Genomic DNA, 15,196 nt, shown 5'->3' on the forward strand with positions numbered 1-15,196 from the left:
TGAGCCCGCTGCACGTGCTTCGACCGACCCGCGGTGGCGCCGCCCTTCAGAGAACCAGCTAGGACAGACATAACCAACCGTGAACTTCCTTTCGAGAACTTGACTACGTCGGCGTTCATCCACCAAGCGCCTCGTTCGGAGAACAGGAGAAAGGCAGCTCTGGAATTTACAGGCGCCGGCTGGGGTCGGGCGTGACCACCTGGCTACGGGGACGCGGGACAATAGATACCACGACGACCGCGCTGCAAAGGTCGTCGGTCCTCGGAGAGAGCACCGAAACCTGTGCGGCATGTGTGTGTGAAAAACCCCTACCCACTTCTCACAAAGGCGACCGCGGGGACTTTCTACGATGACGTCGAACGCTGACGTCGAACGATGACGTCGAACGGAGTGCTTATAAGCAGCGATTGTCGGCTGCTAGAGGGTGCTCGTCGTAGTGCTCTGTGCTCGAAATGTACTCGTGAGCTGTGTGCTCGTTTGCTGTATGCTTCGTCTTGCGGGCTCCATTTGGGAGTCACGCATAGACTGTGTAAATGTATCTCTTGTTCAAAATGTTAATATGTAAAGAAATCCTGCTCGCCTAGTCCTGTCGCCCAAGTTCCTCCGATCGTCCAACAAGCCCGACTCCCAAATCTTACACCAGAGCGTTTCGATCGACGTAATCTGGCTACACGACGTGATAAATTCAAAAGGTCCATAGTCATCCAAGGAATTTCAGTGTTTGTTTTCTTCGTGTTTAAAGGAATGTAAAGGTTGATACACCTACTGACAAGATTTTCGAAGAAACTTGTTACGGTATCAGTATCACTAGTGGTACTTATTAGTTCAAACTCGTCAAAACAATCGCATATGGCGTCTGTTATGGCAAAATCATCAGCGCGGGTAAAATCAGGAAATGTGCAGTAGATAAACCCGCATTTAGGGACGAAGCCTGGAACTGAAATTAAAAAGGCATTGTGGTCCGATATTCAATGAATAACATCGCAATCATAACCGGCATTAAAATGAGATGTAGGAAAAACAAGATCAAGGACTGAAGTTAGCCGAGTGAAAGCCTGAGCGATCTGGTGCAGGCCACATGACAATGAAATGTGGACCAATAGCTACATCGTGTCTGCTAACTTTCATTAAAGGTCAATCAACACCAGGAGCATTAAAATCGCCAATGCAGATAACATTGGGTCAAGAAGTATTATAAGTATGCCAAAATTCACCTAGATTGTGCAAACACTCAATATTAGAACTGGACGGACGGTAAAACGACCCCTATAATCAAACACATATTTTCAAGTTGGACTTTGCACCATAAGGACTCAATATTAGGTGGGGCTGGGAGGGCAGAAAAGTGGAGGTGAGATTGAGTAAATAGAGCAACACCGCCTCCTCTCCCGAATTTTCTGTCTCCCCGAACCACATTAAAGCCATGGAGGGTTACTTCAGAACCATCTTGCTGAAGCCAAAAAAGGCCATCGGGAAATGGTACTTCCCCCACGTAAGGCACCAGGCTATATTGCAAGAAGTCCATGTTGTCATAGGACGTCATTCGACCTGTTACACGGTGAATTGGTCCGAGGCCTGCATAGCTGATGGTACCCCACACCTGGAGAGATGTGGAGCCACTGGAACGAATATTCCACATGTATCGTTCGTCGAACCTGCACCACAAATGTTAAAATCCCGTATAACAAAACTGAAAGGCGAGCGCGCAAAATAATTGAACCCTGTCGGTAGCGAGCGGAGTAAATGAAGCTGTTATGCTCGCACTAATGAATCGAACTCAATGTGGCATTATCGGCTGCACTTCACGGGCTTTCGGCGTAGCTTGGGTGTCGCCTGTAGTCTGAGGTGAACCCCTTTCAAGCTTTTACAATGTAACGCGAGGTGATTATCTTGCTATATCCCAAGAAATCAAGTCACACTTTTTCTTATACAGATGGCGGCTTATGCCACTTGAATAAGCCGGACGTCATTTTGGAAATTACGAGAGCGGCACGTTGGCAGGCTGGTAAGGATGCATAAAATAAATAACTTTCACGCTTTAGAGGCAGACAACATAATAGGAGTTCACAGGGCAAGGCAAATGGTAACGCACCCCAGTTGTTTGAGCAAGGAAAATAATACAGCTTAAATTTATATCGTAATGGTAAATAGAAAGCCGAAATGTCAAATCTGGACCTTGTAGACCTAACGCAAGAAAACCGACTTCATCAAGATAGCAGCACCTAATGCAATTTTTCCCTACTTGCCGACACCTTTCCGCCGCCGACTATTCGCTCAACGCTCCACCATATGCAAAATGACGCTTCATCGGTGAAGACAATCGCACAATTGAACAATTGTCGGGACTCTACGACTCGCATGCGGAGGCAAACTGAAGGCGAGCCCTTCTGTGCGATTTCTCCAGCAACGTCTTTTGGGACGCAACCCTGCTGTGAACGCCACCTTCGTGGAGCCTCCGCCTTATCGTTGGTAGGCTGACACTTGTCAAGCCGAGCTCATCCCTGATCTCTTTAGCAGATAGAAAGGGATCTGCTACTCATACGGCCACAATCAGCAGGTCTTTATCATGTGACGTGGCCCTTTCCGGGAGGCCACATGGAGCGTATTCGATGCGACCTTTTTCACGGTACGCCTTCAAGACTTGGCTCACAGTTCCCGATCTGCAACAATACAAATAGCTCTATGGGACATTCGCTGTTCTTCCCTGGTCAGCCGTGGAGCCACGGCGAAAAAGAGCGTTCGCGTCAGTCGTCGTCTGCGTTTATCACTTCATGTGCCAATTGGCGTTGACGTGAGCATTTACCGCGGTGCAGATGAATTATTGCCATTCTTCATGTTGAATAACATGTGGTTGTTAGAGCTGGCGCAGACATTACGGCGCAAAACCGGGCTTATCAAGAATGGCGACTGTTGCACAAGCGACATCAAGCAAAAAATAATAACTAATATCTCTTATGACAAAATTTACCGGCCGATATCGCAGTGTGGCCGTGAGTATACAAGCCGATGACTTCGAGCGTACCGGAATCTTGGAAATACGCTAACATAATACTAATCCATAAGAAAGAGGACGCCAAAGACTTGAAAAATTATTGACCGATCAGCTTACTGTCCGTTGCCTACAAAGTATTTACTAAGGTAATTGCAAATAGAGTCAGGAACACCTTAGACTTCCGTCAACCAAAGGACCAGGCAGGATTCCGTAAAGGCTACTCAACAATAGACCATATTAACACTATCAATTAGATGATAGAGAAATGTGCGGAATATAACCAACCCTTATATATAGCTTTCATTGATTACGAGAAAGCGTTTGATTCAGTCAAAACCTCAGCAGTTATGGAGGCATTACAGAATCAGGGTGTAGACGAGCCGTATGTAAAAATACTGAAAGATATCTATAGCGGCTCCACAGCCACCGTAGTCTTACATAAAGAAAGCAACAAAACCCAAATAAAGAAAGGCGTCGGGCCGGGAGATATGATCTCTCCAATGCTATTCACAGCGTGTTTACAGGAGGTATTCAGAGACCTGGATTGGGAGGAATTGGGGATAACAGTTAATGGAGAATACCTTAGTTAGTTGCGATTCGGTGATGATATTGCCTTGCTTAGTAACTCAGGGGACCAACCGCAATGCATGCTCACTGACCTGGAGAGGCAAAGGAGAAGGGTGGGTCTGAAAATTCATCTGCAGGAAACTAAAGTAATGTTTAACAGTCTCGGAAGAGAACAGCAGTTTACGATAGGTAGCGAGGCACTGGAAGTGGTAAGGGGATACATCCACTTAGGACAGGTGTGACTGCGGACCCGGATCATAAGACTGAAATAATCAGAAGAATAAGAATGGGCCGGGGTGCGTTTGGCAGGCATTCTCAGATCGTGAACAGCAGGTTGTCATTATCCCTCAAGAGAAAATTGTATAACAGCTGTGTCTTACCAGCGCTCACGTACGGGACAGAAACCTGGAGGCTTACGAAAAGCGTTCTACTTAAATTGAGGACGACGCAACGAGCAACGAAAAGAAGAATGATAGGTGTAACGATAAGGGATAAGAAAATAGCAGATTGAGTGAGGGAACAAACACGAGTTAATGACATCTTAGTTGAAATCAAGAAAAATAAATGGGCATGGGCAGGACATGTAGTGAGGAGGCAAGATAACCGATGGTCATTATGGGTTACGGACTGGATTCTAAGGGAAGGGAAGCGTAGCAGGGGGCAGTAGAAAGTTAGGTGGACGGATGAGATGAAGGAGTTTGCAGGGACAACATGGCCACAATTAGTACATGACCCGGGTAGTTGGGGAAGTATGGGAGAGGCCTTTGCCCTGCAGTGGGCGTAACCAGGCTGATAATGATGATGACGATTATGATGGCCAAGACTGCCCCTCTGCGATCAGGTACCGCTTCTGAGGTCGCCGACTTTTTCTTGCGCTCCATCGTCTTTTACCACGGGGCTCCTCACGTTCTTCTGAGTGACCGTGGCAAGGCTTTTATTTCCCAAGTTCGCGAGGAAGTTCTTCGGGCCGCTGATACCGCCCACAAATCTACTTTTACCTGTTATGCGCAAACCATTGGCATTACTGAGCGCTTCCACCGTACGCTGTCTGACGTGATTTCCATGTATATCCGTCCTGAACACACTGACTGGGATAAAATTCCTCCTTTTGTGACATTCGCATATAATACTGCTATACAACGGACTACCGGCTACAGCCCTTTGTTCCTTGTGCATGGACGGTGTCCTTCCACAATATTCGACAGAGAATTCTCTTTAACACCTCCTTCGCCTAACGCGTCCCTTCCAGAAGATTTTGCTGCCCGAGTTGCACATTGCCATCAAATCACCCGCCATAGCACAGAAGCTACCCAACCTGAGCGCAAACGTCGCTGCAACAACACACGCCGTGACCTCCGTTTTCACTCTGGAGATCAAATCCTGCTTTGGATTCCATTCCGCACTCGAGGCCCAGTGATAAGTTCCTTCAACGCTACATTAGTACATGACCGGGGTAGTTGGAGAAGTATGGGAGAGGCCTTTGCCCTGCAGAGGGCGTAACCAGGCTCGTGATGATGCTGATGATGATGACACAAGCCGGATGCACGATTCTGGCACTTGATTCCAACCTCTCTCGAACGCAGCAGCTACTGAGAGGCGGCGTTTGTGCAGCCGCCTGCTCCAGACAATTCCGACTGTACGCATGCCGTCATCATGGGATTTTCTGTATCGACATCATGCTGTTATTGACTGTGCCCGTATCCAGGTGGCTTTCTCAGCGATGTATAGCGCTGAATTGATAGGCTCAATGGAACAAGTGCTTTTCGCCGACGATACCGCCCTACAGTGCCGCCCTTGTCCCTGTGCGGGTATTTCGGATACGGTCCAGTTCGCGCCCTCCGACACTGTCCTTCGCCGCCCGCAGCTTTTCCTTGTCGCTTGCTGTGCTCGACATCCATAGTAATGTTACCGCCTTGATCGTCACGAATAACCCTTCAAACTTGGTCAGTGGGAAGTGCCTGGACAACATTATGCGGCTCCGCCATTTTTTTTCTCTCGATGGCGCGCATGGCTTGCCGCTCAGTGAACGGATATCATCTGCCTACGAGTCTCACCAACCACCTTCAAACACGCATGGCTCCTCGACTGATAGCGAACTCGGGGAGGTGCCACCATTTCCACGACTTTTTCACCAGGTTAGCGGCTCGTTCGGTCGCCAGACGACGTCATTAGGCCTAACACACGCTGTTGTGCACCATATTGTCACGTTGTAGTGGCGGTGAATAACCACCGCAGCTGCACGCAACTCACGGAACTAGCTGTCTTTTTCGGCGAACCTGTGCCCAACAAAAGAAGTACCACTGAACAACGATATCGGCGAGCACATTGGTCGATCGTCCAAATCTGGCCTGCGAATCAGACGCTGTTTGCACACAGCTTGTGGACCCTTCAAGCGAAATCGCTGCTGCTCGCGTAAGTATGTTACACAAGACTAGGCAAAAGACATAGCCAGCACATAGAACTCGCCATAACATTCGAGAAGCTTCCGATCCAGAAAGGCGTGTCTTGCGCCGGGCGATAACTTTTAACATTTGTTAGCCGGAGAAATGACAAAGACAGATTACGCGTCTAAAGATTGACACCAGATGCCACATACCCCTGCGACAGCGGCCATACAGCGTGTCACTTGCTGAGCGCCATGTGATCACCGAACAAGTGGACAACATGCTTCTACCATGGATAGATGGATGGATGCTATGAGCGTCCCCTTTGGAACGGGGCGGTGGGTTGCGCCACCAAGCTCTTGCTATTATACTGCCTAATATCCTACCTAAATTACACAATAAAAAATAAAAAAATAAACACTATGAACTCCTATCACCCAAATTTTCTGATCCCCTATTGCTAACTGTGCTTTTGTACGTCTCCGTTTTCTGTCGTTTCCCTACTTTTTGTCCACCAATCCTCCAATCGTCTCTACTAATGCCTATTGCGGACATGTTTACGTTTCCACTGCTCCCGCTGAACCCAAGGGCTTCAAGGAGGCCAGTGGTGCCTAAATCAACCACTGGGTGGACGTCTTCACATTCTAATAAAATATGCTCCATATTTTCCCTAGGTTTACCGCAGCAAGCACATCCTTTTTGTTCCTTCTTATATCTCGCTTTATACGTGCGTGTTCTAAGGCATCCCGATCTCGATCGCTTCGAAAAGCAATGAGCTTCCTCTTGAGTTATCATAAATCCTTTCTTTGCTGATTTCCTTTTTTCCTCTCAAGGCCTTGGCAGGTTTCGTTTCCATTGCCGCCGCCCATGAGATTATTTCAGCCTCTCTGACTTTTCGCTTGACCGTCTTTGTTGCTGTGTTGCCCACCCTACAGGCCACATACTTGCTGGTAAGCTTCCTAGTTCTTTTCCTCCACTGTGAATCAATGCTTTTCCTATACAGATACCTGAACACTCTCCCAACCTATTTACTTTCTTCCATATTCCTCAGGCGTTCTTCATAGGGAATTTCGCTCTGAGCTTCCCTCACTTCAAAACTAGTCCAGCCAATATCATCCTGCAAAGTTTCATTTGTAGTCTTCCCGTGAGCGCCCAATGCGAGGCGACCCACTGACCTTTGGTTCCCATCCAGTCCTGATTGTACCCCTGATTTAAAGCAAACAACCGCATTTCCAAAAGTAAGTCCTGGAACCATTACACCTTTCCACATTCCTCGAAGGACCTCGTACCTATTGTACCATCCTGTAGCCGATGGACGCCACCTGTTGTCAATAAAAAGGAGGGCTTAATTCGATTATGCGTCGATTATCGTACCCTAAACAACGTTACACGCAAAGTTTTACCGCGCATCGATGGTGCCTGAGATCGTCTGCGTGTTGGTGTGCTGAGCAAGAGGTCGCGGGATCAAATCCCAGCCATGGCGGCCGCATTTCGATGGGGGCGAAATGCGAAAACGCCCGTGTACTTAGATTTAGGTGCATGTTAAAGAACTTCAGGTGGTCCAAATTTTCGGAGTCGCCCGCTACGGCATCCCTCATAATGAGAAAGTGGTTTTGGCACGTAAAACCCCATAATTTTTTTTAGATTGTCTGCAAGGAGCCCGATTGTTTTCATCATTCGAGTTAATATCTGGCTATTGCCAGGTTCATATGACACTACAGCTGATCGCCGCAAAGCTGCTTTCGCAACTCCAGATGGGCGACACGAGTTCAACGTTAAACGTTATTCGGCGTCTTTAATGCGCCAGCAACATTCGAGATCATAATGGACAGCGTCTTACGTGGGTTAGCGGGCAACTCCAGCAATTTTCGGTGGCCAGTAAGCTTAGGAAAATTCCGAATAAATGTTCTCTTTTGCATTCTGATTACCTGCGCTATACCTAATGGCTGTAATTGCCACAGTTTTCCTGAAAAAAAATTTTAAAGATTGGTTGCGTGTTCCCGACTCATGCCCACGTATGTATGAATTTTTACTGGCCACTCTGTGCTTGTGACGTCAGAAGCTACACCACGACCACCTCGGCCAGAAATGACGAAGCTGGATATTTTTCAAGCGAAGCTTTTGTTGCCTCCAGAATTTTCGGGCGCTGCTGCGGTTGGCTGCGTCCACCGCTGGCAACACCACCAGATGGCGCTTACCTCCGTGCATCCCGGCCGGCGCCGCCACGGCAGCGTTTCACAGTTTGTGCGCATGGCATGTGCTGTGCTTTCTGTCCTATGCGCCAAAAAATGCAGGTGATGTGCTGTGGAGCTCGCGTGCTGGGCTGTGATAGTGGAAGCATTACAATCGTCCACAGCCTGTAGAGCGCGCTTGGACCAGGCGTCTCAACAGCGTGCTGGCCAAGTATGCACGAGGAGCACGTGAACAGCAAGATGGCTCCAAGGCGTGCACGTCGAGGAAACCCAGGCCCGAAGCGTCGCGCAAAGCAGGAGCGTCTTTGCAGCGAAACGTGGTGCAGACCGCGATTGTATGCATGCAATGTATACGAACAATTATAGAATTATTTGAATTTCGCACAGCCCCGTAATTAGAGTTTAACACTTCTGCCAGGTCAATCAAAGCACACAGCATACAAAACTTCACTTACATCAATTTCCACAACACGTGCGAACCGCCATTTTTTTTTTCTTCTACGACAATCGTCGTTTTGGTGGACGCCATTCGTCGAGCTTGGCGGCAGGCGTCGCGCGGCGGGTGAGCAGCGATCAGGGCTCGCACAGTCGCTCGTTCAAAAGTGTTGGGCTGCACGCGGCACCAAATCCCGGCCACGGCGCTTAGGTTTAGGTGCATGTTGAATAAGCCCAGGTGGTCCACATTTTCCGAGTCCCCCACGGCGAGCCTCATAATGAGATCGTGGTTTTGGCATAACTTGACTCTTCGCCACGCGAGCTGCTCTGTGACCGATCGAGGGCGCGCGTGAGGTTCTTCTGCGGAGCTGCCGAGTGAATGCAGCTCCGCCACAAGCCCCAAACCGGAGCGCTTAAACTCTCGGTGTTCCGGTGCCCTTCGAACACGGTGCCTACTTTCGTGGCGGCTCTGCATGCGTGTGCAAGTGGGACATCGCATACTTTAATATTGGCCGCTGAGTTCTCAAGTGCGAAAGTTATTCATAATCAGATTTGACGGCTGGTGGCCTAACACGATACAGCGCGAGTGCTACGCCTCTAAAACACTATTACGACGAAAATGGCTCATAATTTAGACACGTGCGAAGCTTTGCTGCCTTTCTTTTGGCGAATGTGTGTCCATTATTTCTGGCGCTATAGGAACGCATATCCAAAGCAACCGGCCTTCGTGGCTGCCGCTGATGTTCGTGCACACGACCAAGTCGATGCGCACTCTACGGGGCCACTTTAAACACTACGCGATTTTGCAAATATATGCGTTGGGCTGCTTAGGGCAAAAATATTGGACATAAGCGAGCATAGCGAACTAAAATTCATTCACTGTGTTTGCGGCGCACATATTCTAATCTCGAAAACAAAAACCGCTCCCAAGGACAACCTCAATTGGTTTGATTTTTCCTAGAAGGCTCGTCACTCAGTGGCGCTAATTCTGGGCGGAGCAGTTGTCACTTACGCCTGGCAAAAAAGGCCAGATGATTGCAGGCCCAGAGATGGTCACACGTTTTATTAAAATGAATATGGTGGAATGCGAGCCTTATAGAAAACGCCAAGAAAACACTTTAGGTTACGACTGGCCTTCGACTTTACAGTATAAATGTAAAGCTTAGGCGGAAAAAGTAAAACAGTGAATGTGTTAGGTTTAATAATACCTTTACTGGCGCATAATTTTTCATGTGCAGTGTGTCTGCCAAGAACAACGAATCTATGCAAGCCAGCATTGCTTATGGTTAACCTAGTTTTTTTGTAAAATCGAAGGTATCAGAGAGCGCGCACAGTTCAATGAGGCAGTGCTCACCTGGACGTGAACGGTCAGCTTGCCACAGTTCTTCGTCATGACTTCCATTTTCTGAAAAGAACAAGAAAAAAATTGATGAGAGAAAGTAGCGCAAGCTTGCGCAGCGGAAGCTACAATCTTTCCAGAGGGGAAACGTTTCCAAAAGTTCAAATGCCTCAAAGGAATCGGAGCCTGAGAAACACACAGTACAATTCCACTTTGTATGCTGCATCTACACAGGTACGGAAAAAGTAGGCGCATAATTCATAGTATCACGGTTGGCGACGGGATTGCAAAAGATAACTTCATGTAAAGAAAACATAATAGGTTAATACAGGGTTCCCCAGCTGTCTTACATTGCGTATTTTAAGAGAGAAGGGTCACTCTACGCGAAGATAACCAAGTGAATCTTGTTCACAGACGCGTATAGAGCAGCCGGCAGTAATTTCTTTGTTGGTGGAAAAAATTAATTAATTGCAATTAGCTAATATTTTAATTACTACTCTGAATGAAAGTGCTGTCAATGAAAAATTTCTAGAAAATCGACATACAGTTAAAACTGGCATGTTTTCAAGCAGCTACTTAATGCCCCCTATTTTTTCCCGGCTGATAAAGAAAGCCCGCGACAAATGCAAAATATCACGTGACTAGCCGTCGCATCAAAACGCGTCCTCAAGGTAACTGCCGAAATGTGCAACGCGTCTCGCACCGTCTGGGCGTCGCGCTGCTTTGTTCGCGTGGCCTCCGCGATGCGTGGCGCGCACGCAGCCGGGCTCCGCGCTTCCTTCGCTGCGGCATCGCAGCAGTAAATAAAAAAACATAGCAATTTACTGCTAAATTGAATGGCATCAACAAAAGCATTACTGGCTCTACTGAAGCGCGAAGCATATGCACTCGGTCATCTTCGCGTAGAATCGCCCGTCTTTTTTTTAAAGACCGCGATGCATGATAGCTACCCTGTGTTTTGCTGTCCCGTCAACAGTTTTATACGCGAATCAGGATTATGTAGTACAGCAGCCCACTGAGTCACTGCCGTTGAGGGTCAGGCCACGTGCGGCGAAAGGAGCCGGATGAGCGCCATGGGCGCGTTCGGGTAGTGCAATGCTTTGGAGGCCACACATCGCAATAACCTGAGTGAATGGCACATGTGCAACGGCCGCTTTTTCTCTCTGCTTTACTATGCTCCGTCATTGCTTTGTTATCACTCTTGGTTTTGTCAAAGTACTTTTGAGAATGGCCTTTCTTTTTTCTATTGATGGTAGATGAGTATATGAACGTTTTCCTGCCATGATGATAATAAAAACTTTGCGAGCGCAGCGATCTCTTTTGTTGCTTGCATAATCGGTGTCACACAGCTTTGAATGCGCAAGCTGTCCGGCGTCATGCCTGAAACCTCGCGACGACAGCGCGACTCGTTCTGCCCCCGTTCTTCTCGTCGGTGGCTCGGGCATAACCTCAGCCATCGGCCGCAGCGGCATGTGAGAGAATGTAATATACGGGCCTCATTGGTTGCATGGGCAAAGTGGACCTCGCAACCATGCGCGCGTCCTTGCCGTGGGTGTGCACACGTTGAAAGGTGTCCGGAAATGCAGTTTAATGGCGTTCGCCAGCATGGCCACGAGCGGGGCCTGTGCAAAGAGCGTGACCCATGAAAGGATGGGTACAACACGCATCACGCGCGGATGTTCACTTCCATTTACTGCAGTCTCAACGACGTGGCAATCGGTCTGTTTCTAGACGAGAAGAAAGAGGGTTAACCGAGCGGCCCGACTTTTTATTAATCATATCAGGAGAAGCAAACAAAGACACCCAGGAAAACAGGGGAAATTACTTGCATTTACTAACTGAGTTAAAGAAATAATAAATTAATGACACTGAACGGGAATGATAAAATAACTCGACGCAGGTCGATCCCACGCTGTCTTATTACGCGTGCAATGCTCGTCCTTACCCCAAAACCTTATCAAGAAATTAAGACCATACCAGACTACAAGAAGGCAGTTTCAAGCTATTAGTATTAACCTATCAATATTTCTTGATGTTTTCTATATAACTTTGGAGACCGCTCTGTACAGACTAACTGGGACATGCATGCCTTCCACTGAGGTTGACCGTTTAACAAAAAATACATTCCCTGTCGCGCCATTAATATCAGGATTGGGCACAGCGGCACCTCAACGAACATGTGGTCTTCAAACCACTTCGTTTTCTTCTGCAGACAATACCGGGAATCCTGCTGGCGACCCAGAGCAAGCACCACGTTTCGCAACTTCCCGAACAAACCATCGATGGAAGTGCAGGCACGGTATTCTGCGACGTTCCATGGTCTGGTCTGTTGGCCGACACACGGGTATATCAACTGGACAGGTATCATACCGTGATATCAGGCTACGTGACGTCATCAACGACTGCCGCTTATAAAAAGAACAGCTTATGGGTTTCCGGCATTGGGCACGGCGGCACCGCAACGAACGTGTGGTCCTCAAACCCCATCGTTTTTCTTCTTCGGGTGAGACAAGGTTACGCTCCACTATGACAAAATTAAAATCAAGGATCCGTTATTCACTTGGGATGAGGAGACGAACACCAGAGTAGCAGTCACAAAAACTAGGCAAAGCACGCAACCACTCACCCTACAAGACATAAGAAAACTTTGCCGTCATTTATATCAATGCCGGAAGTGTCGGAAACAAAGAACTGGAAGCATTTCTTCTCGAGCATACTCCTGATGCCGTCGCCATCACCGAAACATGGCTCTCCCCACTCGATCCACCGTACGCAGCGACACGTGGCGGAATTTTCGTCGAGGGCGACGCCCGCACATCGACGGCGGCGAACTTATCTGCTGCGCGGTTGGAACACTCAGGAGTGGACGGGTTACAAGCTTTCACCGAATATATGCAAATTTATCTTAAAAACGCAAATCATTCTTACTGGAGGTTAGAATCTTCCTCACATAGACTGGAATTTCAATTGCAGTGGGCACACAGAAGTAGCCTCTGCAAAAACACTGCTCGAGATAGCATTCAACTTCGGTTTACGACAGATAATTTGATAACCCACTCGCATCACTTCCACAAGCTGCAGTATTCTGGATTTGAAATTTTTAAGTGACAATGTCCTTTCAGAGAGTGCCACGTGGGAAGTATTGGGCGGCGTATCAGACCACAAAGCAACTAAATGTTCTATGTTATTGCGCTCACAAAGCGTAAGGATGAGCTTTTCACGAATATTTTAGGCTGGTCAAATGCTGATGACGTCGCCACTATTGATTTTCTTGAAAGCTGTTATTCAGCTTTTCTTAAGGATTACCAAAACAATACAGTTCGAGCAGATGGCTTGTGGCTATGTTTAAGAATATTGTTCAAAACTGTTTGCCATCATTTGTACCCGTAAAGAAACAGAGAGTGCATAAAGAGAACCCGTGTTATACCCGTGATATAATACACATGAAACGTAGGATTACAAGGCTAAGAAAAGCTAAAAATAGGTCTGACGAATCTCACTTAACTGAACTAATCCGCAAGCTCTCCCATTCTCTAAAAGCAAATATAAGCGCAGCTAAAGACAGATACCTTAATATGACTTTAAATAACTTTATCAAAACGGCTACCCATAAATTCTGGCCATATTTGAACTCCCGAACTGATAAAAAAAAAGAACCTACCACACACTGAAGCTTTAAAGAAAGCGAAAATGTTTAATGACTATTTCAACTCTGTTTTTACCATTGATAATGGCGTTTTACCCCCAATAGGAATTGATCAAGGCTCTAGAAGGGAACCAATGGGCTGGATAATTATTACGGAACCAAGGATCTTTTCACTGCTGCTAAACATCGATGAGAAAAAATCCAGTGGACGGCCAAATAACTTTCACTTATTTATAAAAAATCTACGAACACTGGTTAATTAGCGCGTGAATGGAAAACTCCTAAGATTATACCGATTCATAAATCTGGAGCTGCTACAAAGCCCTCTAACTATCGGCCGGTTTCTTTAACCTGTACTGCTTGCAAAATGTTTGAACATATCATACTTACACACATTATGCAGTTCGTCAACGACAACGAACTTCTATGTGAAAATCAACGTGAGTTCAGAAAAGGCCGGTCGACGACAACTCAACAGAAACAATTCATGACCTCGCAACCTCCATCAATAACGGCGGAAAAACAGACGTTATATTTCTCGATCTATCGAAAGCCTTTGACCGGGTATCGCACTATAAGTTATTCTGGAAACTTGATCACTTATTTGGTAATTGCAAGGTCACAAAATGAATTAAAAATTACCTTTCAGACAGGACCCAGTATACTCACTGCAACGGAAACTCATCCGAACGCTCACCTGTTCTATATAGAGTGCCGCAAGGCATAGTACTAGCTCCTATTCTTTTCCTCATTTTTATAAATGAATTACCTGAGAACTCGGATGTGACAGTCCGCATGTTCGCAGATGATTGCATAATATATAAAGAAGTCAACAATACTACAGACCAAGTTATTCTGAAAAATGCACTAGCGTTACGAACTGGTGAGGATCATGGCAGATGAATATTAATCTAGATAAATCTCTCTGTGTGACAATATCAAGAAAAAAGAAGGCTCTGACGTTCATCTTTGTAATAATTAAAGTACCGTTAAAAGTCGTTGACCCTTAAAAGTACCTCGGGTTAATTATTTCCACAGACTTAAAATGGGATATAGAGGTGTCATATATTTCAGGTAAGGCCTTTTCTGCTCTTTGCTCACTAAAACGGTCACTCCGGACTGCTTCACCAAGCACAAAACTATTAGCATATACTTCATTATTTCGCTCAATTCTTGAATATGGAATTTTAGGTTGGTTACCGCACACGGAAAGATGTATTGATAAATTAGAAGCAGTACAAAGGAAAGCAATTAGATTTGTGTATAACAAGTATCGACGCCGTGGTTCGCCTTCTGAACTCCTTGTGAGACCAGGTCTTTTCACAATAAACAAGCGTGCAAAGCTTCTTCGTCTGAAGTTCGTATTCTAGCTCTTAAATAATGAAGTAAACGGTAATAGCCGACGACTCCTATCGTTCTCAAACACCAGGCCCACTAGAACAAAACATAGTAGACACTTGAAAGAGTATAGATTCGACAATTATACATTTAAGTTCTCATTTTTCCCACGCACAATAACACAATGGAATGCACTACCTGAACACGTCGTTGGAAGTAGTAGTTCAACTGATATGTTTGTCTCAAGATTAACCAATTATATTTACCTCCTGCCTTAGCCTGAAAAATTGAATGTATGTATCG

General features: G+C 46.6%; 1 protein-coding gene across 3 annotated transcripts in view; it reads right to left on the reverse strand.

Moving 5' to 3' along the window:
* The window catches only part of LOC139054432 (uncharacterized protein ZK1073.1), a 337,898-nt gene that overhangs the window by 217,833 nt on the left and 104,869 nt on the right, over nt 1-15,196 (reverse strand). For all 3 annotated transcript variants that reach the window (XM_070531383.1, XM_070531381.1, XM_070531380.1), the window contains one exon: nt 9,925-9,975. In XM_070531383.1, the coding sequence (XP_070387484.1) occupies nt 9,925-9,975 (51 nt within the window). The remainder of the gene's footprint in view (nt 1-9,924; nt 9,976-15,196) is intronic.

Source organism: Dermacentor albipictus, chromosome 1 (assembly GCF_038994185.2).
Source record: "Dermacentor albipictus isolate Rhodes 1998 colony chromosome 1, USDA_Dalb.pri_finalv2, whole genome shotgun sequence".
NCBI classification, from domain to species: domain Eukaryota; kingdom Metazoa; phylum Arthropoda; class Arachnida; order Ixodida; family Ixodidae; genus Dermacentor; species Dermacentor albipictus.